Here is a 26,612-nt window from a genome sequence, read left to right on the forward strand (position 1 = left end):
TGTCTATTATAGGTTGTCAAAAAAGCAGACATGATCAATAAAAATATGACTCATCAAGTCCAAGCTGAGAGAGATGCCCTGGCACTAAGCAAAAGTCCTTTCATTGTCCATTTATACTATTCGCTGCAGTCAGCAAGTAATGTCTACTTGGTGAGTAAAATAATGTTACATTTTTTCTTCATTCATTCAGCAATCATTGAACCCAGTGATTTAAAAACACAATCTCTGGGCTCAGCATACCTGCATTTGAATTCCAGCTCTGGCACTCATTGGCTTTATGATATTGGCCAAGTTACCTGTTGTACTAATTAGAGTTCTCCAGAATAAAAGAATCAGGCCTGGGATATAGCTCAGTGGCACAAGCGCCTGCTTAGCAAGTGCAAGGTCATGAGTTTGATTCCTGGCTCCCAGAGTAAAAGAATCAATTGTGTGTGTGTGTGTGTGTGTGTGTGTGTGTGTGTGTGTGTGTGTTTGTGTACAGACAGAGACACGAAATGGTTTAAGGAATCAGCTCATGAGACTATCAGTGCTGGCAAGTCTCAAATTTACAAAACAGGTTGGCAGACTGGATAGGGACAGCTGATATTGCATCTTCTAGAGATAGTCTAGAGACAGAATTCTCTTCTCCTCTGAGAACTTCAAACTTTTTTTCTCTTAAAGGTCTTCACCTGCCAAGTGTGGTTGTACATACTTGTAATACCAGGACTCTTGTCAGGCGGAGGCAGGAGAATCACAAGTTCGAGCCCAGCCTGGTCAATTTAGTGACTTAATGACACCCTGTCTTAAAATAAAAAATTTTAAAAGGGTGAGGATGAAGCTCAGTGTAAGGGTGGTGGGTTTAATCTCCAGTACCACCATAAGGAAAAAAAAGAAAAAGACCTTCAACTGATTGATTGAGGGCTACACATGTTACTTAAGATAATCTGCTTTATCAGCATCTACCAATTTAGCTGGGTGCGGTGGTGCATGCCTGTAATCCCGGCACTCAGGAGGTTAAGGCAGGAGAATTGTTGGGAGTTTGAAACCAGCCTGGGCTACAAAGTGAGCTCAAGGCCAGCCTGAACTGCTTAACGAGACCCTGTCTCAAAAAGACCAAACAAACAAACAAAAAAAAAAAATAGAGTCTACCAATTTAAATGTTAATCTCTTCTAAAGAATACTTTAGGTGGATTATAAAAACTATGTCTGATCTAAGAACTTTCCTGGTACCTGATGATATCTTTCAGTAGATCTTCAAGTGGTATACTTACACTGGAATGGCTAGAAACTTTGGAAAGTAAAAAGCTCCTTTTGAGGGTAGTAGTGAGCACTTTTTTTTTTTTTTTTTGCATCAGGAGTAATTCAGGAAAAATAAATTTTTTAAAATATCCAGCCACAGTTTGTTTTCTGTTTTTTTAGTTTTTGGAGTGTTTTTGTACTTTTTTTTGGTGGTCTTTTTGAGACAGGGTCTCACTATGCAGTTCAGGCTGGCCTTGAGCTCACTTTGTAGCCCAGGCTGGCCTCGAACTTGCAAGGATCCTCCTGCCTCAGCCTCCCCAGTGCTGGGATTACAGGCATGCACCACCTCACCCACCTGGCCACAGCTTAAATAAGTGGTAAAATGTGATCATATCATAAAAACTGCAATTCTTCCCATTTTTTCCACTTAATGGCAACTCCATCCTTCTTAATGACAATATGGACTGTATTGACCATGGATTTTGTAATTTCTTTATTAAACATACAAATCATGGTTTGTTTTAGGGTTTTAAGAAACTGTTTTATCATTCTAAACAAAATGCAGTGAACCTTTAGTGTGATTGCTATACTTGGATATGATGGATTCCTCTATGAGAGATGAGGCTTAGCAATCAAGGGGGAAGGATTTTGAAGTGAGAAACAAATTAGAATTGGAATTCACCTTGAAAGCAAAGTTAAAGGAGAGCAGGAAACCCCTAGATTCTGAAAAAAATACGAGCTGGAGATCTGCTTGTTAGGATGAGTCACCATCTAAGTCAAAAATGTATATAAATTGGCAGTAAGAAAAAGAACACCAGGAGCTTCAGCAGCACAGATACTAAAATTGGAAAAGGAATACCAAATACTGTTGGAATAACTGACTTGCTATTTTTTTACACCAGTGGTAACTAACCACTATGGCCCATGGGCCAAATCTGGCTCTTACGAGCTAAGAACTGTTTTTTGTATTGGAATTTTTTAAAACTTGAAAAAATTAGAGTATTATTTTGTGATACACAAAAATTAGGAAATTTGAATTTCAGTGAGTAAAGTTTTATTAGAACTTATCCACATCCTTTGTTTAGACTATCTGGCTTTTTTTGTGATACAGTGACAGAGTAACTGGTAATGCAAGCCCACAAAGCCTAAAATATTTACTACATGGATCTCTACAGAATAAAAAGGGAACATTCTTGAATGTTACTTCCAAAGAAGAGAGTCGTTTAATCATTTCATTTTTCCTTAGGCCCTCTAATGCCTTTGCAGCTTACTACTGCACATGAAGTGTGACACTCCTCCACCCCACCCCGAAAAGCCATGGCTATGGCTACAGCATCAACCTTGATTGAGCTAGGAGTTTCCTCAACCCTAGTCCAGTGGTGGTGTTGAAGGGTTAGGTGGAATTATTCATCTTGGTAAACTTTTTTCAATACTTAGCTCCTAAAATTAATGGAATAAGTAAGCAACTATAATTTGGGGGGGAGGATTGCTAGGGATCAACCCTGAGCTTTGCACAGGCTAGATAAGTATTCTCCCACTGAAGTATATTCCCCAGCTCTATTTTTTTTCTTCCTAGAGATAATAAACTATCTCTTACATACCTAACTTCATCACCGGCTTTGATCCGTGATGCTCAAAATATGGTCTACAGACAAACTACGTAAGCGTGCTCTGAGAGCTTATAAAAGATATGGACTCTGGTGATCTAGCTCAGTGGTAGAGGACTTGACCAGCACCAGTTCTTAAGTTCAATCCCCAGTACTGAAAGAAAAAAAAAGTCAAGCCCCTCTCCAAATCTGCTGACACACTAGGCCTTTAATCCAATGGAAATCACTGAGAAGGACTCAGCGCCACTGTCTGGTATTTCTGCCAAAAATGCATAACATGCACCAAATCATGAGGAAATAAACAAACTGAAGGATGTCTGTAAAAAAGCCTGTACTTATCAAAAATGTTTGTCTCAAAAGACACACACACAGCTGAAAAACTGCTCCAGCTCAGAGGACCCCAAAAAGACATAACAACTTAAATGCGAGCCTGGTGATAGCTTGGGAATAGAGGTTGAAGAGCAATGTACAATAGATGGTCAGACAAGTTTGAACACAGACTACATATTAGATAATGCTATTATCTAGGAGCACTGTAGTTATGTAAAGATGTCTTATTAGGAGGTGTGCGATAAAGAATTAAATGGTAACAAGTTATGGCCTTTTCAACCTTATTCTCACGGTATTCACCAGAAATTTAAATATACCCTGATACAGTGCTACATACCTGTGGTCTCAGCTACTTGGGAAGCTAAGGGAGGAGGATTATTTGAACCCAACAATTTGACACCAGCCTGGTTACTGTAGCAAGACCTCATCACAAACACAAAATTAAATTATGCCATTAATATCAGGTTTGTCGTTGCCACGTTGGGTTATTTTATGTAATGTTAAAAATCAACACAGGGCCTTGCACATGCTAAGGAAATAATTATCACTGAGTATACCCAAGACTGTATTGTTTTTCTTTTTAATTAAATGTTCTCATATAACCAACAATTCATGTTTATAAAATACGTATGTTGAGTATATTACTTTATAGTCTATAAATTTTAATACATTTAGTATATAAATATTAAAATTTTATATATATGAGGTATTATAAAAATACAGTGAGTTTTAAAACTAAAAAGATTTGTTATAGTAGAAGACACATTGTCATTAACCCCCTTAATACACCCTTACTTCACATTCTTGCCTCTTTGTGAATAAGTTCTGGAAGTTTCTTTCATGAATGTCTTTGTGCTGTTGAGGCTGCCTCCATGTCCTGAATCTATTCAAAATGTTTACCTTTTAGGTCATTTTGACTTAGAAGTTGCATGGTGTCAGATCCAGTGAATAAGGACACACCATCATGTTTCTGTTGGACAGAAATTGCTGCAAATGTTTTAAATTGTTTTGAATAGATTCAGGACATTGAGGCCGCCACAATAGCATTAAGTAAAGACAGTCACAAACCCGGACTTCTGAGCTGCTTCAGAAAGAGGCAAGATTGATGGGATAACTGTGTTAGCAGGGGGCACAGGGGTTGGCTTTCATTTGAGAGGGGGTTTATGGTGAAGTATATTTCACTGTAAGAATTTTTTTTTAATTTAAACAATATGGGAAAAAGAAAGCAAATATGGCAAAATGCTAAGAATGAGTGACTCTAGATGAAGACTATATGGGAAATAATTCTAATATTATAAGAATTTTTCTATTTTTATAAGTCTAAACTTTTGTTCAAGTTAACCAGTTTAATTTTTAATTAAAAATTATATGAACCCAGGTGTAGTAGCACATACCTGTAATCCCAGCACTGTGAGAAGCTGAGGCAAGAGTATCGCAATTAAGACCCCAGTTACTTAGTGACTTTTTTTTTCCTGCTGCTGGGAATTGAACTCAGGACCCTGCACTTGCCAGGCAGACCCTTGTGTCACTGACCTATATCCTTGGCCCCAGTCACTTAGTGACTTAGTGAGAGCCCTGTCTCACAAAATAAAAAGGGCTGGGGGATAAACCTCAGTGCAAAGAAGTTCAGTTCCCAGTATGGATTAAAAAAAAAAAAAGATTATATGGAACATGAGTGAAATTGATACTAATGTATAATGAGTGACAACAAAGAAACGTGTCTTGTTACAGAACTACACTAAAAATGTGTAACTGTAATGTCCAAATACTATATTTTTAAGTAAGTATATTGTTTTTATTTCATGATATTAAATTCTTTTTACTAGGTAATGGAATATCTTATTGGTGGAGATGTCAAGTCTCTTCTACATATATATGGTTATTTTGATGAAGAGATGGCTGTGAAATATATTTCTGAAGTGGCACTGGCTCTAGACTACCTTCATAGACATGGAATCATCCACAGGTAAAGACTCACTTTTCTTAAAACTATCACTTAAATGTATAAATAATCAAAGTGTGTTAAATGTTTGGATCTCAGATACTTATTGTAACCACTCACCCACATTTTCAGACTGTCTACAGTTTAATAGTAACTTGTGTGAGTTTAGAAATTCTCTTAACTCATATTTTGTCTCTCTTTGTTTTAACGTGAACATAGTGTTTCAGTGTGAAGACTCTTCAATTCTTTTCCACCCTTAGGGGCTGGGGATTTAGCTCAGCGGCAAAAGCGCCTGCCTGGCAAGCGCAAGGTCGTGAGTTCGGTTCCCGGTACCGGAGAAAAACCAAAAAAAAAAAAAAAAACCCAAAAATTCTTTTCCACCCTTCTGCCATCATACAAAAGTGCTGTACTATGTAGTCCTAGCTGATTGACACTGCTTTGTTCTCTGCAAAGAAGGGTTAGGTTACTCTGCTTTGTTAAAGCTTACTCTTTCCTCTAAAAGAAATAAATACAATTTTGAACTGACTTGTGGATTATTTTATCTAATGCGGTTTATTTATTTTAATGGAAAATCTAACATCACAGATAATCTAAAATTAAATCATTTAACATTTTGTGGATTCAGATGTACCAAACAACTGCTTTTGAAAATTGTCTTGTTTTTTGCAAAGCCACAAATAAATGTGTTTATTTTAGAGGAAATAACTAGAATTTGCCTCTTCTGTAACTTTTTTTTTCTTAGACATTGTAACATTAAAACTAGCCTTTTCAGTGGGCGCAGTGGTGCATGCCTGTAATCCCAGTACTGGGGAGGCCAACGCAGGAGGACTGCTGTGAGTTTCTGGCCATCTTGGGCTACATAGTGAGCTCAAGGCCAGCCTGAACTACATAGCAAGAGCCTGTTACAAAAAAACAAAAAAAAAATTTTCAAAAGAAACTAGCCTTTTCTTTAGTTATCTATTTGCCTTTTGTTTTATGTGCAGGGATTTGAAACCAGACAATATGCTGATTTCTAATGAGGGTCATATTAAGCTGACAGATTTTGGCCTTTCCAAAGTGACTTTGAATAGAGGTAAGAAAAATAGCAAGTATGTACCTTCTTAAAGATCCAGCAACAACAAACAACAACATGAACAAGGGAAATAAACCAAAATTTTAGAGACTACATGTCATTAACTTACATTGTTTTCTTTGTTTATATTAAGTGAAATTTGATAGTTGTTTATTCTAAAATAGACTACATAATTGTGTCTTTTTCCATTAAAGATGAAAAATGATTTTGGGGGACATAGCTAAGTATTAAGAATACATGTTTAGCATACATGAGGTTTTGGGTTCAATCCCTAGCATAGGTAGGTAGGTAGGTAGGTACGTAGATAATTAAAAGTGGGAATGGCCACTATTGGATCTTCAAAGATCATTGAAAATCCTTGGATCTTCAAAACGAAACTCATGATTTCTATTCTTCTGACCTTTCTCCCTACTGAAACTTGTTATCAATAAAGCAACAGTAAAACTACTAAAATAAATATAATAGTCAATATCTAACAATTTATTCAAATATAAATGGCTACCACTAAGACCTTAATAAACAAAGGAGCAAAGATAATAAACAATTCATACATATGAATATATGGCAATATAGTCATTTTACTAGTAATAATTAAAATAATGCTAATATAAAAATGAACCATTTTATAATAGCAAGCATTATCAAAAAGGAATAATGATGATCCAATTAATGAAACTATTTTTTTTTTTTTTTGTCTTTTGAGACAGGGTCTTGCTGTGCAGTTCAGGCTGGCCTTGAGCTCACTTTGTAGCCCAGGCTGGTCTCAAACTCGGAACGATCCTCTTGCCTCAGCCTCCTGAGTGCTGGGATTACAGGCGTGCACCACCACGCCCGGCCCTACCCTCACGCAAACTACTTTTAAAAAACCAAAATAGGGCCGGGGATATAGCATAACAGCACAAGTGCCTGCCTGGCAAGTGCAAGGTCCTGAGTTCGATTCCCGGTACCAAAAAAAAAAAATTAAAAAGCAAAATAGGTGTGTCCTGGTGCATTGTAAATTAGCATAGTGCTTTCTAAAGAAAATTTGCTAATATGTTTTAAAAACAAAAGGTTTTAATTCTCTTGGAGCTTAATGTTTTAGAATTTTAGAAAGCAGTTCACGGGGTTGGGGATGTAGCTCAGTGATGGAGCGCTTACTCAACATGCAGTCCCCAGCACTGCAAAAAAAAGGGGGTTTAAGAGAGCACAATATACATGAATACATGATTTTTTAGGAGAATTACATTTAGTAGGTAGAAACTCAGAATTACCTAATTTCATCACAGAAACAAGGATAAATGATAGATATCAACTTGAAAATAGACTGGACAGTATTCTCTACTAAGAAGCATGTAAGAGCTGGCTGGGGTACGCAGCTCCAAGGTAGAGCACTTGACTAGCATGCATGACACTCTAGGTTTGATCCTCAGCACTGAAAAAAAAGAAAAGAAAATATGGTAGAAAGATAGAAAAGTGGGGTTTGTTTTGTTTTGTTTTTTCAAGTAAGTGAAATTACCTTATAAATTATAAACTCTGGAATTATAGTTATTGAAAATATATGTAGATCTATGATTCTTTAATTGGGAGTACAAGATTCAAACAGTTGTGAATACCTGAATGTTTTCAAATCTGACCTGAGCTAATACAGAGCTACATATAGTCTTTCTTCATCCTACTTCATATGACTATTTATACATTTTGCTACAGAAACAGTATTTGATTGCTGATACTATAAGAGATGTCATTAGGGGTGTTCTGTTTGTTTTCTTAAATTATTGAAAAGTACCACAAGTTGGGAAAATTTTGTATTAAGATGATACTACTTATACATTTAAATAACTTTATATCATAAAGGCCTAGTTTTTAGTTTTATTTGTAAACTGTCCTTTAAGATTATTGCTACTTTATTTTTATTGCTTCATCAATGAGAGATGTAAACGAAGTTTGTTACACTCAAACTGGATACTTTTTAAAGTCCTGTACTACATGCAGACCATTGGACTTCTCTTGCCATTTGTGATATCTAAGTAAAATAGTATAGTATTATGTGTTAGTATTGAATTATTTTAAAATATTATACACTGAAACATGCTAATAATGTGGGTCAACTCCTATATTAATCTAGGCTTAAACATGGTAACATGAGGGGCCAGAATTTATATTATTCCTTACCAACTGCTTTTCAGTAATTGATTTACCAAAAATTATTTTCTTGCTAGTTAGAAAGTACTTATTTTTAGTGACTGAGTTCTCCCTAAAAATCCAGTAATAATCTGGGTCATTTCACTGTGTTGTACTCATTTTAGAATAAAATTGTGTTCTATCAAACTTTTTAATGATTTCAAATAGTTGTGAATGTTTCCTCTATGGCATGGTAGATTCGCTGCATATATTTATCCTATTTAAGCCTTTTACAGGTAAGATTAATAATGCAGAGAGAGGGTCAAAGTTGAGAACACACAGTTGTTGACTTGGTGACAATTGAAACTTTTTAAAAAATCCATATGCTTTCCTCTGCATACACAGACATCAATATGATGGATATCCTTACAACACCATCTATGGCCAAACCTAAGCAAGATTATTCAAGAACCCCAGGACAAGTATTATCACTCATCAGTTCTCTGGGATTCGTAAGTTATTGATAAGAAAAAACTCACATGATGTCCCCTTTCACAATTACCCTTAAAATTTAGAGTCCCCTTTAAAAATAGATGTAAATAACAAGTATGAGGTGAATTTCATTGACAGTTTGTCAATCTAGATGATATACTAACCTATATATACCACGTCGTACTTTTCCAAAGTTAAATCTTTTAGCATTTCTTCTTCTCTCATTAATAGTTCACACCAGTTGCAGAAAAAAATCAAGACTCTGCAGACATCCTTTCAATCCACCTATCAGAAACAGCACAGCTTTCTCAAGGATTAATCTGTCCAATGTCTATAGATCAAAAGGAGACTACACCTTATTCTAGCAAACTACTAAAATCATGTGAGTACAAAAAAATAGTAGTTTATTACATTATGTCCTCTAGAAAGAAAATTTTTCAAATGTTAAAATGCTAATATCAACCTAATAAATTTTAAAAATGCAAATATTCCAACCATCTGTGGCATATCTCTTTATGTAAATGCCACTTCTGACAGAGGTGGTGGCAGACTTATAAATGAATAGAATAAAATACCTAGCTAATGTGACATTTATAAAATTAGAATGATCATTGGGTTAATTTCCCTATATTGGATCTGTGCAAATCTTACACAGTATAAACAAATACCTGCAGTATTATGGGTCTCTATAAACTTATTTCCAAAAGATTTTGTGGGAGTTTAAATTGAAACACTCAGATATTTTGGCATTCAATAAAAGACATAGCAAGACATAGAGGAGATTAGAACAGGCAACATTAACAACCATTTGAAGTGAATCTGACAAGAGGGAGTAGGAACAAATGCTAACCGGAATGGTTCTGTGATGCCCAAACTGCATCCAGAAAGAGAAGCAAGAACTTTATAGCTCCCACTTAGCAAAAGGGGACATGTCAGAGAGGAGCGTATTCAGACAGTAAGGACTAAGTACAATGTGTGAGAATGAAAAGTATGTGTGATAAGAAAGGAAGTCTGGTAAATCTCTTTGGAAGGAACAAGTGTCATTACTGAGATATGCAGAAAACTAGGAGCTATCAAAAGTTCTAAAGTAGAAAATGGGGCTGGGGAGATAGCACAGCACCTGCCTGGCAAGCACAAGGTCCTGAGTTTGATTCCTTTGATTCCTGGTACCAAAAAAAAAAGTAGAAAATGATCTGATCAGAAATAATCATAAGGAATAACTCATTAGGGGCTGGGGATTTAGCTCAGCAGCACAGTGCCTGCCTGGCAAGCACAAGGTCATGAGTTCGATTCCTGGTACCGAGAAAAAAAAACAAAAAAAGATAAAGACTCATTACAACTGTGGCCAGAGACACATCTGTTAGAAGCCAGGCCTCAAAATAAAGACAGAACGACCAGGAATAACTCATTAGCAAATATGCAGTATGCACATGGCATTTGGTTAGATACGTTTCCATGTTACTAGCAGAAGGCAGCTAAGCAGTTCACTCAGATACATCAAAGTCAGTGTCCAGTGAGTTTCCGGAATTCCACTGAGAGGATTTGCACAATGAAAGGAAAGTTGGATTACATGACTTTGAAATACTCCTTTCAGCTTTAAAGTTCTAAGACTTATTAGGTCAAAAATCTCTAAGACTAAGAATTTCTTTGAGATTGTCCCTCTGGTCTCAAGTTTTGCCAGAAAGATAATCAAGTTCAAAGGTTGTCAAGGACTTGTTAAATGTTTTCAAGTCTTACTGATAATGCTAAAAATAGATAAGAATATATGAATACTTGAAATAATGTTTCCTTTCCCAAAAAAAAAAAAGAATTCCGGGGCTGGGGATTTAGCTCAGCAGCACAGCACCTGCCTGGCAAGCGCAAGGTCGTGAGTTTGATTCCCGGTACCAGAAAAAAAAAAAAGAATTCCTTGAGATTGAGATCATGTTCAGTCTTTGGGGAAAAGAAAACAGACATCTGCATCTTTCCATCTATGTGTAAAATCTTGACATACATGTATTATTACTGTATCTCTAGCAATAGCACAATTGTCGGCCCTGTGTGACGGCCTGTGCTCTACTCCTAGCTACTTGCAAGGCTGAAGCAAGAGGATGGCAATTTCAATGTCCATTTGGGCAACTTAGGAGACTGAGAATTTTAAAAATTAAAAGGGACTAGGGATGTAGCTCAGCACTCCCTCAGTTCAATTCCCAATACCACCAAACACAAAGGACACGATTGTCTTGTCTAATTATAAGCTGATGAGCAACCATTTTTAGCCCTTTTCATGTATGATGAAGGAGTGAGTATCATGCAGATGGTGCTCACTGTTAGCTACTGTATGATTACTTATTTGCTTTATCCAGGTACATTATGAAAATCCCTTATGTGAGGAATGGAGTGTGTGTCAATGGTAGAGCACTTGCCTAGCATGCTAAAGGCTCCAAGGCTGATCCTCAGCACTGTTAAAAAAAAAAAAAAGGGAGGAAGGAAGGGAAGGTAGGTCACTATGGATGTCTATAATCCATTCTCGTGAGCACGTAAATTGCTGCATTACAATAAAACTGTGACTAATTAGAAACAAGTTGAACTGAGTAGATTTTAGTTACATTCTAACCTTACTGCACATCTTGATATAGCATATCAATAATTTCCCTTTATCAAGAATAGTTTTGTATTGGATCAGAAATAACTCAAAACTGATTCCTTCTAATTACTGTATAAATAAATTCTCTTCTCCTGGTTAAGAGAATTTTCTTTTTTTGCTCTAAACTTTAGAGTAGTATTTGTATTTTTAACAGCTTGTATATCTAAGTATATGAGATATGTACATCTAAGTATAATGAAAATCTAAATATAATAAGAATCACAGCAGAAATTCTTACAGCCATATTGTGAAGGACAGTATTTACAAAGAAACAGTTCTGAAATGTGATAATCCGTAAATATTCAGGTTCAGTAAAGAGCTACAAAAGATGTGTCATAAGCTTTTTAATATTTTCTTTCCCCTTCAGGTCTTGAAACACTTGCTTCCAACCCAGGAATGCCCGTGCAATGTCTTACTTCTAATCTACTCCAGTCGAGGAAAAGGTTGGCTACTTCTAGTGCCAGTAGTCAGTCCCACACCTTTGTATCCAGCATGGAATCAGAATGTCACAGCAGCCCCAAGTGGGAAATGGATTGCCAGGTTAGAAGGAAACTGATTTTAACCAAACCACTTATGTACACCAAATTCATGACAAAAACACCATACCTTTTAATACAAATCCCATAAGGAAATCAGATTGTGACATGAATAGCAGCAAAAGTATTATCAGAAATTCTTTTCCCAGAGATGCTGTCAAATTCTTTTGAAATATTTCATTTCTCATTCAGTTGTGAAATTTCTTTTGCTTGATATATAAAGTTACTATAGTAAACTGATAATAAAATTTGACTGTAATTCTCTACCACGGCAGTCATTAGCTTGTTTAGTTTTTATCCATAGCTCCTTTTATGATGTTTCCCATCAGTTTCTCTTCTAATAGACTAGTAACTCTTCAGGAATGGCTTCTAAATCACAAAGGTGATATAATACGGGTGTTCTAAAAGTGTCTATTCTAATGGAAACAAAGGTTTTGTGCCAGGTGTGGTGACACATGCCTGTAATCCCAGCACTCCAGGAGGCTGAGGCATGAGCATCACCATGGGTTTGAAGCCAACCTGGGCTATATAGCAAAGCCCTTTCTCAAAAAAAAACAAAGGTGTTGTTAATAAGGAGGGGAAGAAGGGTTGAAAGGTGAAGAGGAAGATGGGGAAAAAAAGAAGCAAGATATATCATGTACAGGTACAAATTCCCTATGATGAATGTTATCATTATGTATATCTAAAATGTACCAATAAAGTTTTAAAAACACAAAGAAACCTGTTCAAAAAAGTATCTATTCTGGGGCTGGGGATTTAGCTCAGTGGCAAAGCGCCTGCCTGGCAAGCGCAAGGTCGTGAGTTCGGTTCCCGGTACCGGAGAAAAAGCAAAAAAAAAAAAAAAGTATCTATTCTGAGGAGATTGCTTACTGAATTAATTTATTTACTTAGTTATTTTACTTTATGTATTCTCCTTTGTGTCTCATTTTCTTTTGTTTTTGATTCAGGGTCTCACAATGTTATTCAGGATGACCTTAAACTCACAGTGATCCTACTGCCTCAGCATCCCAAATGCTTTATTTTATGTATTGTATTTGCCTTTTTAAAAAATTATGAAAGGGGGCTGGGGATTTAGCTCAGCAGCACAGTGCCTGCCTGGCAGGCACGAGGTCATGAGTTCCATTCCCGGTACCAGAAAAAAACAAAAAACAATAAAAAAACAAAACAAAAGAAAAAAATAAAAAATTATGAAATCTAGTTGATACTAAAGATGATAGGAACTAAAATGTAAAATATAATGTTTTCATAAAATGCTGATTAAATGTTAAATTAGAATAAACCTATTTGATAAAATTATTTGGATGGTATTTGCTGCTTATTCTCAGTAATCTGATTTTCTTCATTATTATTGGATACTTGTGTTATATCAACAGTCAAATTAACTTTTAGATAAAGCAGAAAGTCCTAATCTTTTTTTTTCTCCTCTCTTTATAGCCTGTGCTACAGATATCCCATACTATAGAATAAACAGATTTCCATTGAAAATACTATTATTTTACCTCTTGTATTCTAGAAAGCATACTATATACTATTCTGAACTACACACAGCCTTACCTTCTTCCATTTCTGCAGGTCTGAGGAATATAGTAATTAGATTATAATACAGCTTCCCAAGTTATGATCAGAAAAGTGATAGTGTACCATGAGGGATGCTCAGCTAACCTGGTCCTGCTCCTCAAATTCATTATTTTTGGTACTTGCAAATCAGTGATATGTAATTCAGGACATTTTTTTTGGTTTTTGTTTGTTTTGTTCTCATAACCAAGTGTTCCTCCTTATTACTAAATAAAATTTTAAAGTTTGATACTTGTTCATCAGAAATAGGTACTTTCAGTTACTAAAGACTCACTTTCATTAATTTTAAACAAATTCTGGTCACCATGCACCAAATTGCAATGTATAAGTACACAGGAGCTTGTATAAGTATATGTGAGCACCCACAAAAAGTTGGCATTCTGTTTTCAGGAAAAGCATTTTGTTATCAGTGTATCATTAGTTCATATTGTTGACAGTGAACTTTAATTCCTGCTAATTTTGGCTTTATTGTTTGAAGTGATGCATATTTACCATAACAATATTTTTGCTCTATAATTTTTTTTGCTAGATTTCATGCCCTCTGCATTCTGCAATTCAAAACAGATACATTCATACTCATGTTGAAGAACAAATACATGTATAATGTAGCTTTAACCTAAATCTGCCTAAATATATTGCTTGTTAATTTGTCCTGCTTAATATCATATATAAAAGTAAGTATTAGTGGATAATTAGTTTAAATTTTAGATCAGTGTTTCATTCAGAAGAATGTAAGCTTATATTGTAATTGTTTATATTGTTTTTAATTCCCTATTACCATTGTTGTTTTGTTCCATTTGAAAGTGGGAATAAGGAGAATAGCAATTGATGGGGTTATTTATCCTACCTAGGTAGACAAAGGTTAGAAGTTGAAAGAATCTCAACTTTGTATGAACTAAGAAGTATCTTTTTCTCCTCTTAGGAAAGTGATGAGGCATTGGGCTCTACAATGATGACTTGGAATCCAATGGAAAAGCTATGTACAAAATCTGCAAATGACATCAAGACCAAAAGTTGCCATAAAAAGCATCTTGAGTTGGCCCTTTCTCCAATTGATAACAGCAGTGCCATTCCTAGCACTGGAGGACCTTGTGTAAACCTTGCTAAAAAATGCTTCTCTGGAGAGGTTTCTTGGGAAGCAAGAGAACTTGACGTGAATAACGTGAATATGGCCCCTGACACAGGTTCCCAGCAGTCAAATGAGGGGGCTCTCAATTCTAGTAGTGTATCTGAAGAGCCTCTTGGGAAAAGAAATTTAAAAAGAAATTTTGAGTTGGTTGACTCCAGTCCTTGTCAAGAAATTATACAAAATAAAAAAAACTATGTAGAGAATAAGCATAGTAAAAAGATGATAGATTGTCATACAAATCAAAGTACAGGCTTAACAGCTGAAGTCCATGATCTTAAGTTATCGGCATATAGATGTCAGCAAAATGACTGTGCTAATAAGGAGAACATTGCCTGTTATTTTACTGATAAACAAACACCAGAAAATGTATCTGTACCGACAATAGCAAAAAACCTTCTGTGTGACCTAGATGAAGATTGTGACAAGACTGACAAAAAGGAGCATGTGCCTTCTAATTTTTTATGTTATGATGATAGAGCTCCTAGAAGTATATGTATGGACTCAGATTCTTCTTTTGCTGGTATTTCTATAATGGAAAGTTCATTAGAAAGGCAGTCCCTAGACCCAGATAAAAGCATCAAAGAATCCTCTTTTGAAGAATCAAATATTGAAGATCTCCTTACTGTATCACCAAACTGCCAAGAGAATACCTTGCCAAAAGATGACGAGAACCCTGCTGTCCAAGATAGCACCCAAAAAATGTTAGCTCCTTCTTCAGAGGTCTTGAAAGCATTAGCCTTCTGTAAAAGAAATGCTGTAGCTTTTCGAAGTTTTAACAGTCATATTAATACACCCAGTAACTCAGAACCATCCAAAATGAGCATTACTTCTTTAGATACAATGGATATTTCATGTGCATATAGTGACTCATATCCCATGGCTATAACTCCTACTCAGAAAGAAAGATTCTCTATGCCATATCAGGTATATTCTGTTTTTAATACTGTTCTTTGGGTGTGGAAAAATAAGCCAGTAGGACAGACACTTGGCTGGTGTGATAGCTTACACCTGTAATCCCAGCACTCTGGCAGGTTGAGATAGGAGGACTGTGAGTTCAAGCTTAGCCTGGGCAACTGAGTGACTGAAAGACACTGTCTCAAAAAAGAAAAGAGGCTGGAGATGTTGCTCAGTTTAAAAGGTCCTGAGTTCAATCCCAAGTGAGTGTTTAGGGAAGGAGGGCGAACCTAACACATTTGCCTCTCACCTAGACTGTATAGTATTAATTATATCATTTTGTACTTGAGACTCTGGATTATTGGAAATTTTCATGTTTATTTTGCTTCACAACAGTATCTTACTTGTATAGCTCCATATACTTTTCTAAGAAAACACAATCACATATTTTCACAGCAATACTATGATATACCAAATTAAAGTCTGCCCTATCTTGCTGTTTTCGAAGGACATATTTGGATAATCTCTTTTGTTTGTAGAAAAAAGTTGCAATAGATTTTTTCAAATATCATTTTGTTTTTTATTTTTTCAACCTTTGTAGCTGGGCGTGGTGGCGCACGCCTATAATCACAGCACTCAAGAGGCTGAGGCAGGAGGATCATTGCAAGTTCAAGACCAGCCTGGGCTACAAAGTGAGCTGATGGCCAGCCTGAACTGCATTGAGAGACCCTGTCTCAAAAAGACAAAAAAAAAAAAAATAACCTTTATAAACCAAAAGTTTTATTTTCTCTTTCTTTCTTTGGAGAAATATAATAGTATAAAAAATGTAAACTCTGAACTTAGATTAAGAGACTTGAGTTTTCTACACTCAATCTTAGCCAAAAGGCTGAGAAGCAATGAGACTTGAGTTTTCTAACCAGAACTTACTTAAGGGCTTAGAAGTCTGTTAATGTCAGAGCCTGCTTTTTTTAAATGACTGAGGGGATAAAATGTTGATAGGCAACAGTTACCTTAAAACCCTTTAAATCCCATTTAGTACAAGAGATTATTTACTATTTTCTTTTTTGGTACCGGGAATTGAACTCAGGGCCTTGCGCTTGCCAGGCAGGCACTGCGCTGCTGAGCTACATACCCAGCCCAAGAGATTATTTATGTTACCTTGTATATTGTGCTAATTTATTATCTGTCAGCCATAGCCTTTCTCAGTGACTATTCTTAAGTTGTGTTAAGCCATGCTATCAAGAAATTTTTGTGTATTTTTTCATTATTTGTTGTATATCCAGATCTTAGTGAAATAATTGTCTAAGCAACTGAACATCTACATATAAGGACTTTTTGATAATTATAACTAGTTATGAGTCCATTTTCAAATCCTTGATCAGGGATTTAAGTACAGTGTATATCTTTTATGCCTAGCAGCCCATGATATAGCTATTTTGTTTCAGTATTTATTTTCCTTGTGAGGGCTGGGGATTCAGCGGCACAGTGCCTGCCTGGCAAGCGCAAGGTCGTGAGTTCGATTTCCGGCACCGGAGAAAAACCAAAAAAAAGATGTTTATTTTCCTTGTGAAAGGAAGGAGAGTATTTGCTGTCCCTTAAACTCTTTTTGAATTAGCAGACCCCAAAGCAGACCAAGTGTGGGACTTCATACCGAACTCCAAAGAGTGTGAGAAGAGGGGCAGCACCAGTAGATGATGGGCGAATTCTAGGGACCCCAGACTACCTTGCACCTGAGCTGTTACTGAGCACAGCCCATGGTAAGCAATGCACATCTGAGACTTTGAACTGCTATCAGTGCATTATCTATTAAGGTAAAATTGTTTGAGTCTAAAGTATAAGAAAACGGACTCACAAAATACTCTTTTCTCACTTATATGGCATTTACTGTAGGCAAAGAAAAAAGAAATAGCTCTTATTCTCTGCATGTGTAAGACCAAAACACTGAAGGCTATGCAGCCATTTATGTTTTGCCTTCAATGGTTTTGCCTTCTCTGATTCAGTCACAATGACCCAGCTCCCACCGTGTCTTCGTTCTAAACATTTCTTCACATCTGGTCTACAGTGCTTATGACTACAATGTTACACCTACACTTCTATTCAGTCTGCAGTCTATTCCAGTTTATAATTCACCCATACCTATATGCTCACTAGAATAGCCAAACCAGAGATGAATCACCCTCCCAAATGGTACATGCACCTATCTTCTTTCCCTTTCTCTCTCATGAAAGTTTTCCAATATGCTTAAGTAAACTTCATCCATTCCCTCATCCTGCTTTTGCAGAGTCCCACAACTGAAGGGCTCAATGCAATAAAAGTATATTGCGTTGGGACTCTGGAAGCTAGAAGTGCAAAATCAGGGGTTCTTCCTTGGCTCCTGTCTCTTGATGGTTTGCTGGCCGTCTTTGGAGTTCTGGACTTGCAGATGCATCCTTTTAATTTGCCTTTTCATATGGTTTTTCCCTGCGTCTCTGTCATCATGCGGCTTTTTTAAAGATACAAGTTGTGAGTAGGAGCCTGCCCTAATCCAATATAACCTCATCTTAACCTAATTAATTCAATCTGCAATGACCCTGTTTCCAAATAAGGTCACATTCTGAGGTACTGTTAGATCTTAAACCTTTTTGAGGGGCACAAATCAACCCATAACATGACTTCCTTCTACATTTTTTGTTTTTGCAGTACTAGGGATTGAACCCAGGAGCAACTGCGATACAATACTTTTTCATTTTTTGAGACCAAGTATCACTCAGGTGCCCTGGCTGGCCTCAAACTTGTACTCCTCCGGCTTCAACCTCCTGAGTAGGAGAGATCACAAGCATGTGGCCCGTGCCCACCTCCTATAGCTTGATGATGACTTTCTTTTTTCCTTTGGCCTCCTTGGTGATCATCTGTTTCATCTTCCCCATTCCAACTGCCACACCCCTTCTATTTTTATTTCTTTCCTGGTTTTTATCCTCAGCCTTCAGGCAAGTTTCCGCTTTTGTCTTCCCTCTACTGCCTAACTGCTCAAAGGTTGCCTCTTCACTTGATTATTTTTGTTCTGGCAGTATGATTGGATCTCAAGTTGACTAACGTTTCCTATCTCTAGAGTCCCTATTATCAGATCTCACAGCTTCTTCTCAGTCTCATTTCACTTGCCTCTATGGATATTCTTCCGTTCCTTCTTGCGTTTATTTATTTATTTTATTTATTTTTTTTATTTTTTGGTCTTTTTGAGACAGAGTCTCACTATGCAGTTCTGGCTGGCCTTGAGCTCACTTTGTAGCCCAGGCTGCTCTCGAACTTGCAACAATCCTACTGCCTCAGCCTCCCGAGTACTGGGATTACAGGCGTGTGTGCCACCACGCCCAGCTTCTTCAGTTACTTCCTTCTGTCTTCCAAGTATAGTCCTCTCTTTTTCTCAGTGGGAGTTTGATATACAAGGATACCAAAATCCCATGATGCTTAGGTCTCTTAGATAAAATGGCACAGTATTTGCATATAATCTATACATACCCTCCCATATACTTTAAACCACCTCTACATTACTTATAACATGTAATGCAATGCAAATGCTATGTAAGTAGTTGTTATATCATTTAGGGAACAATGATAAGAAAAGAGGCTGTACATGTTCAAATTTCAATGAAATTTTTTCAAATATGTTCTATCCATGTTTGGTTGAATTTGTGGATGTGTAACCTAGTAAATACGGAAGACTAAAAGTTCTTCAAGATTCTGCCCTCTGCCTTTTTCCCCCTACACATATTCCCTGTTAATCACACATCATTCCCATCATGATTCCCAAATCCATCTCTAATCCTGACTTTCTCTAGGCAAAAGACACACAGCTGAACTGCCTACTCGGTATTCTATCAATCTTTCAACTATTCCAAGTAAAAAATTGGACTTGTTCCCTAGCTTGCTCTGTTTTGTTCCATATCTGTTTCATCATGTTCATAGTGACAGGCATCATCCCTACACTCAAGACATTTAAATCCAGTTAATTAGATCCCTGCCGTATTTTTCATCTCTGCTACTTTCTTTATAAGAAGGTTGTCTTTCTCTTTCATTACTTAATGGCCTTCTATCTGGTCTCCTCAGTTTCATTCTGTTGTCTATAATGTTGCCAGGTTTTCTTTCTGAACCAAAATATAATTTATTCTGTTTATGTCCTCAAAAGACTATGGTTGCCCCTTCTGAGCTGCTAAATAAAACCCTAATTATGGGTCATGATATTTGAGGCTTTGAGTTCTCATATTAGCCTTGGCTTTCAACAAATCTAAATTGTTATACGCCCTATGTTCTCCTTTTTCTTTTTCTTTTTTTTATGATACTAAGAATTGAACTCAGGGCTGATCTAAATCCCCACCCTTTTTATTTTTTGTCTTGAGGCAGGGTCTTCTAAGTTACCCAGGCTGAGCTTGAACCTGCAATCCTCCAGTCTCAGCCACCCAGAATGAAGGGATTACTTACAAAGATGTGCTACCATGTCCAATTCCCTCTGTTTCTCAATAAAATACATTTAATTTCTAAGTCTTGTTTTGTACATATATTTTACATTAGTTGAGAAAAGCCAGTCTCTAATCATCTTTCAATCAAATTTCTTATCGTCAGTCCAGTATCAGATCTTCAATAAAGCTCCTTTAATCAACTACTTCTATGCCACCTTATTAAAAACTGTTTGAAACTTATGTCATCCCAGGGTTGTGGTATAGTTCAGTGGTACAGCACATGCTTAGTATGTGCAAGGCCCTGTATGTGATCCTTGGCAACACAAAAACAAAACCCAAAAATAGTTTTTCTATGTTGCAATTAGTTGTGATGTTTTTCTCTACTACAAAAGCTTACAAAAATTTCTTAAGTAGAGTGTGAGTTCTCTGCCTTCTACATAACATTCCAGAATTTTTTTGAAGCATTTGTTGCTAATCATCTTGATAATACTGGAAACAGACACCTTTAATAGTCCCCTTTATTAGCAAAAGCAAGTAAATGCCAACAAGCTCTTACAGGTTTTTATACAATGTCCCTTTGGATAAATCAAAGACTTGCCAGCCTATTTCCTCTGTTATAATTAGCATTGCCTTAACATAGGACACAGTATGAAAATAGGTTTCAAACTTAAAGATTTATTTTATAGAATCTTACCCTGTTTCAATGGGACATAGCTACTGCAACTAAACTGCATGCCGTGGTCTCAATGACAGCCCCACAGGTGGCCTCCATCGTCTTGCCCCTCAGCCACTTTCTTGTTCCTATTTTTGTTTCAGCTCTTTAACACTGTATTAAAATTATCTGTTTTCTGTCCCAGAGTAGGCTGTGTTCTCCTTGGGAAAAAACCTTTAGTCATCTTTGTATCCCTTCTATCTGGTACTCTACCTAGTGATGAGGGAATGAATTCATAACTTTATATATTATACCTAACTATTATTTTTTTATATGCAGGATTTCTAACTTCGGGTAAGTAAACTCTATGAAGTTGAATGGCAAAGCACATCAAACCAAATAGTCAAAGTATAACTAGATCACATGGGGTAGTTTTTTTTCCTTTCAGCCCATTTATGAACTACAAAAAGGAACATCTGTACTCTGAGCAACAAGACTCCAGAGATTGTTTTCTCTGTGAAAAGACATATAGGCATGTAGCATTTTTTAAAGCTTAAAAGATATCATGAGGGGGCTGGGGATTTAGCTCAGCGGCAAAAGCGCCTGCCTCGCAAGCGCAAGGTCGTGAGTTCGGTTCCCGGTACCGGAGAAAAACCAAAAAAACCAAAAAAAAAAAAAAAAAAAAAAAAAAAAAAGATATCATGAATATACAGCTTTTTTATGACAACAGAAGAAATACTTGGCAAAAATATTAAAATTAGCAGTCACAAAAACTCTTGAATTTTCTAAATCCTTTAATTTCATTTTCATTAGAAAATAAGGAGGGTATGGTGGCACGTGCCTAGAACCCTACCACTCTAAATACAGTAAAACATGAGTTGGGGATGTAGCTCAGTGTGAAGGCCCTGAGTTCAATCTCTAGTACCATAAGAAAAAAAAAAGACAGTATAATAACATCAGTATTTCCCTACCAATTTCAAGAATGGATTTTTAAATTTGAAAGCTAGTAGTATAGAACAAGTTTGTTCTTTTTCCCTAGCCAATAATATAATTGCTAAGACATATCACAGTATGTGATCTTATTAGACTTTGACTTAAGTAAGTGGATATGTGTGACATATCTGTGGACAAATCATGTATGTTTTTAACATGAATACATATGGCTGAGCAGGGGAAAGGGTTCTAATTTCTAACCTGAGTAAAACAAAAATGTACTTTTTCCTGAATTCCTCCTAATCTCCTCTTATTTGGCTACATTATCTAATCCATTGGAATAATTTTTTCTCAGTGCTGCTTAAGAGATGTACTAACTGAAGTGGTCTGTACGTTTTTATAGTAATTACTCTGGAAACCTACCAACTCTTAGCACCTTATGGTCCTTAAAGGGAAAATGAGATTATGTGGCTTGCAGGCAAAAAGCACGCTAAATGCATGCAATCTTTTTTCCTAATGACAGACTCCACATTGCTTTGCTACTTCTTTTAAAATGGGATGGTGGCAGCTGCTTAACCATTATGAATTTTGTGAATTGTCCTTCTTGTTGTTTTTTTGTTTTTGTTTTTGCTGGCCTTGAACTCTTATGTAGCCCAGGCTGGCCTTGAACTCAGTGATCTTCCTGCCATGACCTCCTGAGTGCTGGGATGAAATTGTCTTTAAAAGAAAATTTGTTGGCAAATTTAACACTGCACAAGAATTCTTAGCCTAAATTTATATTGAAGTTAACCATTTTTGAACTGAAATTAACCCTTGCCTAGGAAATACTTTATAGACAGAATTAAACAAAAATATAAAGTTTATAATTGTTTATAATTGCTGGATGTAGGGGGCATGCCTATAATCCCAGCACTCTGGGAAACTGAGGCAGAAGGATCACAAGTTTCATCCCATCTCAAAACTTAAAAGACTGGGGAAGGAGCTTGGTGCAAAAGCCCTGGGTTCAGTCCCTACTACCCATCCTCTCCCAAAAAATTATTAGAAGATCTTTTATAGCTAGGTATAAGGCATATGTCTGTGGTTCCAGCTACTCGAGAGGCTGAGATGGGAGATGCCTTGAGCCCAGGAGTTTAAAGACAGCCTGGGCAACATTATAAGACCTCATCTTCTTTTTTTTTTTGTCTTTTTGAGACAGGGTCTCGCTATGCAGTTCAGGCTGGCCTTGAGCTCACTTTGTAGCCCAGGCTGGTCTCGAACTCTCAATGATCCTCCTGCCTCAGCTTCCCGAGTGCTGGGATTACAGGTGTGCACCACCACACCCAGCTAAAACCTCATTTTTAAAAAAATGCTTTGTATATAGCTGTTGCTTCCAATAAAGATGTTATTTAGAAATCGTATGTACCTATTCATCAAAACTTATATCCTAATTACCTCCTCAAGCCACAGTTAAAATGAGTATTTTTTGTTTAATTTGTCCCTCTGTGTTCTTATAAAAGCACATTTAAATGCTCTGTAATAGGGCATCCCCTAATTATGAGGCTAGCCTGTAATTAGTGTAAATGTTACCACTTTATCTCACACCTTGTGTGAAACAAGTGGAATATGGAATAATCATCTCTATGTAGTCATTTCAAATAGAGAAGTAGTTTATTTTAGAAAAATATTATGTTAAATGCATTCCTACATTGTGTTTTAGGGTTTAATACACATGTTATCCAGAATATCACAAGTTATCAATAATTGGAAATAAATGGTTTTAACATTCCTTTCTAACTATGGTAACTGCTAATCTAAACTTCTTAGAAAATAAAGTAATGAGCAGGTTGTATAAATTAAGGTGATGTAGCATTTCTGTAATTTATGAAGACAGCCAAAAGCTTTAGGTAATGAATGCCTTGATTATGTTCAAATGTCCATGTACTAATGTTTTAGTTGATCAGATATTTATAGAAAATGCTTGCAATCTTAGCTTATTTCCACTTAAATCCAGGTCCTGCAGTAGACTGGTGGGCACTTGGAGTTTGCTTGTTTGAATTTCTAACTGGAATTCCCCCTTTCAATGATGAAACACCACAGCAAGTATTCCAGAATATTCTGAAAAGAGGTGATCCTTTTTCTCCTAATAAAGTAGATTCAGTATTTCTGTGTAGTTGAACAGTGATTAAAAAACTTACTTGTGCTTTTGTATCTGTAGACATACCTTGGCCTGAAGGTGAAGAAAAGTTATCTGATAATGCTCAAAGTGCAGTAGAAATACTTTTAACGATTGATGATACAAAGAGAGCTGGAATGAAAGGTAAGGTTTTGTGTTAATAAACTCTTACCCTTGATTTGTTCCAGGTAGTTATTAGTAATAACAATATTGAGTTGTCGTACAATGCTGCAGATAATCTGATTGCTAAATGGTAAAAAGATAGTTCCATTTATTTCTGCCCTTTAGATATACATTAATATATTTGTCTATAGTCTCTATTAAAATTCAGTGCAGGCAAGTTGTAATATTTATACATGAAATTAAATTTTGTTATTCTCAAAACTATCTTAGTGTCTTAGATTATTCATAGCCTGATAAAACCATCAACAAATACAAGAATGTGTCTTGTGAAAATCTTCTACAATTTCTTCTTTTTTTTCTTGTGATACTGGGGATTAAACTGAGAAGTGCAATAAAAAATAAAGCATTATCAGTTGGCACATACCTGTAATCCTAGCTACTTGATAGGCCGAAGCAGGGCAGGAGGATCACAAGCTCAGGGCCAGCCTGAGCAGATTAGCACAACTCTGCCTCAAAAATAGGAAATAAGGAGGCTAAGGATACAACTCAGTGGTGGAGCACCCGAGTTCAACCCCCGGCACAGATACAGACAAGCATTGTCAGGACATAGTATATGTGCGGAAATAATAAATAAAATAAAGCATGATCAATATATAGATGGCACCATGAAGGAGCTTGAATCCCAGGGAAGAAAGTAAAAGCATCAAGGATGAGCTTCCTGCTGAAGTTATCCAGGACAACAGACAGGGTTAAAGACTGGAGTGCTATGAAGTGGTGACGAAGTGCTGGAATGGGAACTGTAGCACTAACCGCATAAGATGAGCACCAGGGAAGTTATATCAGTGAGCAGGAAGCACGACAAGTTCTCTAGAGTAGGCCTGTGTGAGCAGATGTAGGCAGCTGAGAGAGACAGACTTCTGTTAAGGCCAATCACCTACTCATTCATTTGAAAAATTGGAACTGAGCCCCTATCTTGCCAAGTCATATTCAAAATGAGACAATGTGAGGTCTAAGGCCTATGGGGAGACAAACATTAAACAGAGGTCTGTGGGCCTGGCCTAATAAGATAGGGCAAGATATACGAAAGACATTTTCTTTGTAATTCCTGAGAGCAGTACTCACTTAGGTAACAGTGTCATAATACGCTGTTTTATTTTATGTTTTTCCTAAGAACTGAAACATCATCCTCTCTTCAGTGACGTGGACTGGGAAAATCTGCAGCATCAAACTATGCCTTTCATACCCCAACCAGATAATGAAACAGACACGTCATATTTTGAAGCCAGAAATAATGCCCAGCACCTGACCGTATCTGGATTTAGTCTATAGCACATAAATGCCCCCCTTCTACTTGCCCTTGTTACAGAATAAGGTACATTAACTGTTTACTCCTCTAGATGTAAGGGAGATAAATATTATTTTACGTGGGCCAATGAGTTTTAATGTAACAGCTTTCACAGAGGTAAAAGGCTATAAAGAATATAACCAGTAATTTATCTTAATCTCTGAACTGTATATAAATCTTTAAAACTCTTTTTGATCATATTTATTTTTGTTAATTGCACTTTATGAAAAGTAAAGCATCAATAAAACTAGAATGACACTACTGCTGTACATAGAGCGAGCCACAAGCTGTATTTTCTGTTTCTCAGTTGATTTCAGTTTGGTTAAAATAACAACAAATGTACAATTCCATTTCAATTTAACTTACTTGCATAAGATGCCTGCAAAAACTGGTCTCAAGGGTTATCGTTTAAGGTAATATTTGTAACGTCAGAATCCCAGCTGTGTGGAATTCTTCACTCCTTAGTGTAACTCCTTGGGGAATGATTAAACAAAAGGACTAAAGTTTTAACTTGCTCTACTAATGACACAGTCTTGCTGCCTTGATTGCTTTTGGTTCTTGCCTCTTTAATACCTGTTTGTTTAAAGTAATACCGGAAAGGTTAAGTGTGATGTATTGTAAGTAATTTCAATAGCTTTTTCAATTTTAATGGAAAATGTGTTTTACATCTTAAAATCATTTGCAACATTATCCAGGAAAGACTTATCCTTAAAAATAATGTACTTTTGCTTAGTAAATATAATTTAACAAATAGATTTACCTGTCAACATCATTCTTTTAAAAATATACTAAAATTCAGCTCACAGGTCTTAAATTTATTAAGACTTGTGGCATAGTTACCCTGTAAAAAGGCAAAGTTCAAAGGTAAACATACCGTAAAGCAAGTTTTCTGCTACTGCAGTAGCCTATCAGGTACTATTACTCCTCTCACGCACTGGTATTAGTAGTTTTACTTTCCATTACCATCTCAGAGCTCTGTTAAAATTAAAGTGTGGTGAACAAGGATAAAGTTTCAGTGCATTACAGTGAAGTCAGGTGTGGTCATGCATCCTGCAATCCCCGCAATAAGAGACTAAGGCATGAGGACTGCTGCAAGTTCGAGGCCAGCCTAGGATACACAGTGAGTTCAAAGCTACAGTTAACTATACAGTAAACCCTGTTTAAAATATAAATAAAATAGTGGCATAGTGAAAGGTATACCACTATAATCAGTGCTATATAATTGAAATCATGGATTAATGATTTTACTGACCTTGTTTTAGTGATGCCTACTTAGATTTAACAACCCCTGTGAACTCCTAGAATGTTTTTTGTTGTTGTTGTTTTGGTTTGTGTTTTTTTGAGACAATATCTTGTTATGTAGTTCAGGCTGGCCTTGGACTCACAGTGATCCTCCTGACCCAGCCTCCCAAGTGCCCAGCTGATAATAGGATTTAATCTTCTCAGTAAGAAT

General features: G+C 36.4%; 1 protein-coding gene across 3 annotated transcripts; it reads left to right on the forward strand.

Moving 5' to 3' along the window:
• Mastl (microtubule associated serine/threonine kinase-like) lies at positions 1-25,912 on the forward strand. Of its 3 annotated transcripts, none has more exons than XM_005386869.2 (12): positions 1-150; positions 4,982-5,121; positions 6,081-6,169; positions 8,675-8,781; positions 8,993-9,143; positions 11,755-11,927; positions 14,421-15,551; positions 17,137-17,278; positions 20,946-20,960; positions 23,530-23,643; positions 23,734-23,835; positions 24,986-25,912. In XM_005386869.2, exons 1-12 carry the CDS (start codon positions 31-33, stop codon positions 25,141-25,143), a joined length of 2,442 nt encoding a protein of 813 aa, XP_005386926.1. In that variant the 5' UTR covers positions 1-30; the 3' UTR covers positions 25,144-25,912. The 3 variants fall into 3 exon arrangements, with proteins under 3 accessions (XP_005386926.1, XP_005386927.1, XP_013371017.1); XM_005386870.2 differs by having other exon boundaries at positions 17,140-17,278; XM_013515563.1 differs by lacking the exon at positions 20,946-20,960.
• Positions 25,913-26,612: the final 700 nt, after the last annotated feature.

Source organism: Chinchilla lanigera, unplaced genomic scaffold, assembly GCF_000276665.1.
Source record: "Chinchilla lanigera isolate Chin_1 unplaced genomic scaffold, ChiLan1.0 scaffold00028, whole genome shotgun sequence".
Taxonomy (NCBI): Eukaryota; Metazoa; Chordata; class Mammalia; order Rodentia; family Chinchillidae; genus Chinchilla; species Chinchilla lanigera.

Excerpts from the sequence above, each read along its gene's own strand:
- Mastl (XM_005386869.2), top strand. The coding sequence starts at position 31 with ATGATCAATAAAAATATGACTCATCAAGTCCAAGCTGAGAGAGATGCC. Across the intron at positions 15,552-17,136 it reads GATTCTCTATGCCATATCAG|CAGACCCCAAAGCAGACCAA; the intron begins GTATATTCTGTT and ends TTTTTGAATTAG. Across the intron at positions 23,836-24,985 it reads AAAGAGAGCTGGAATGAAAG|AACTGAAACATCATCCTCTC; the intron begins GTAAGGTTTTGT and ends GTTTTTCCTAAG.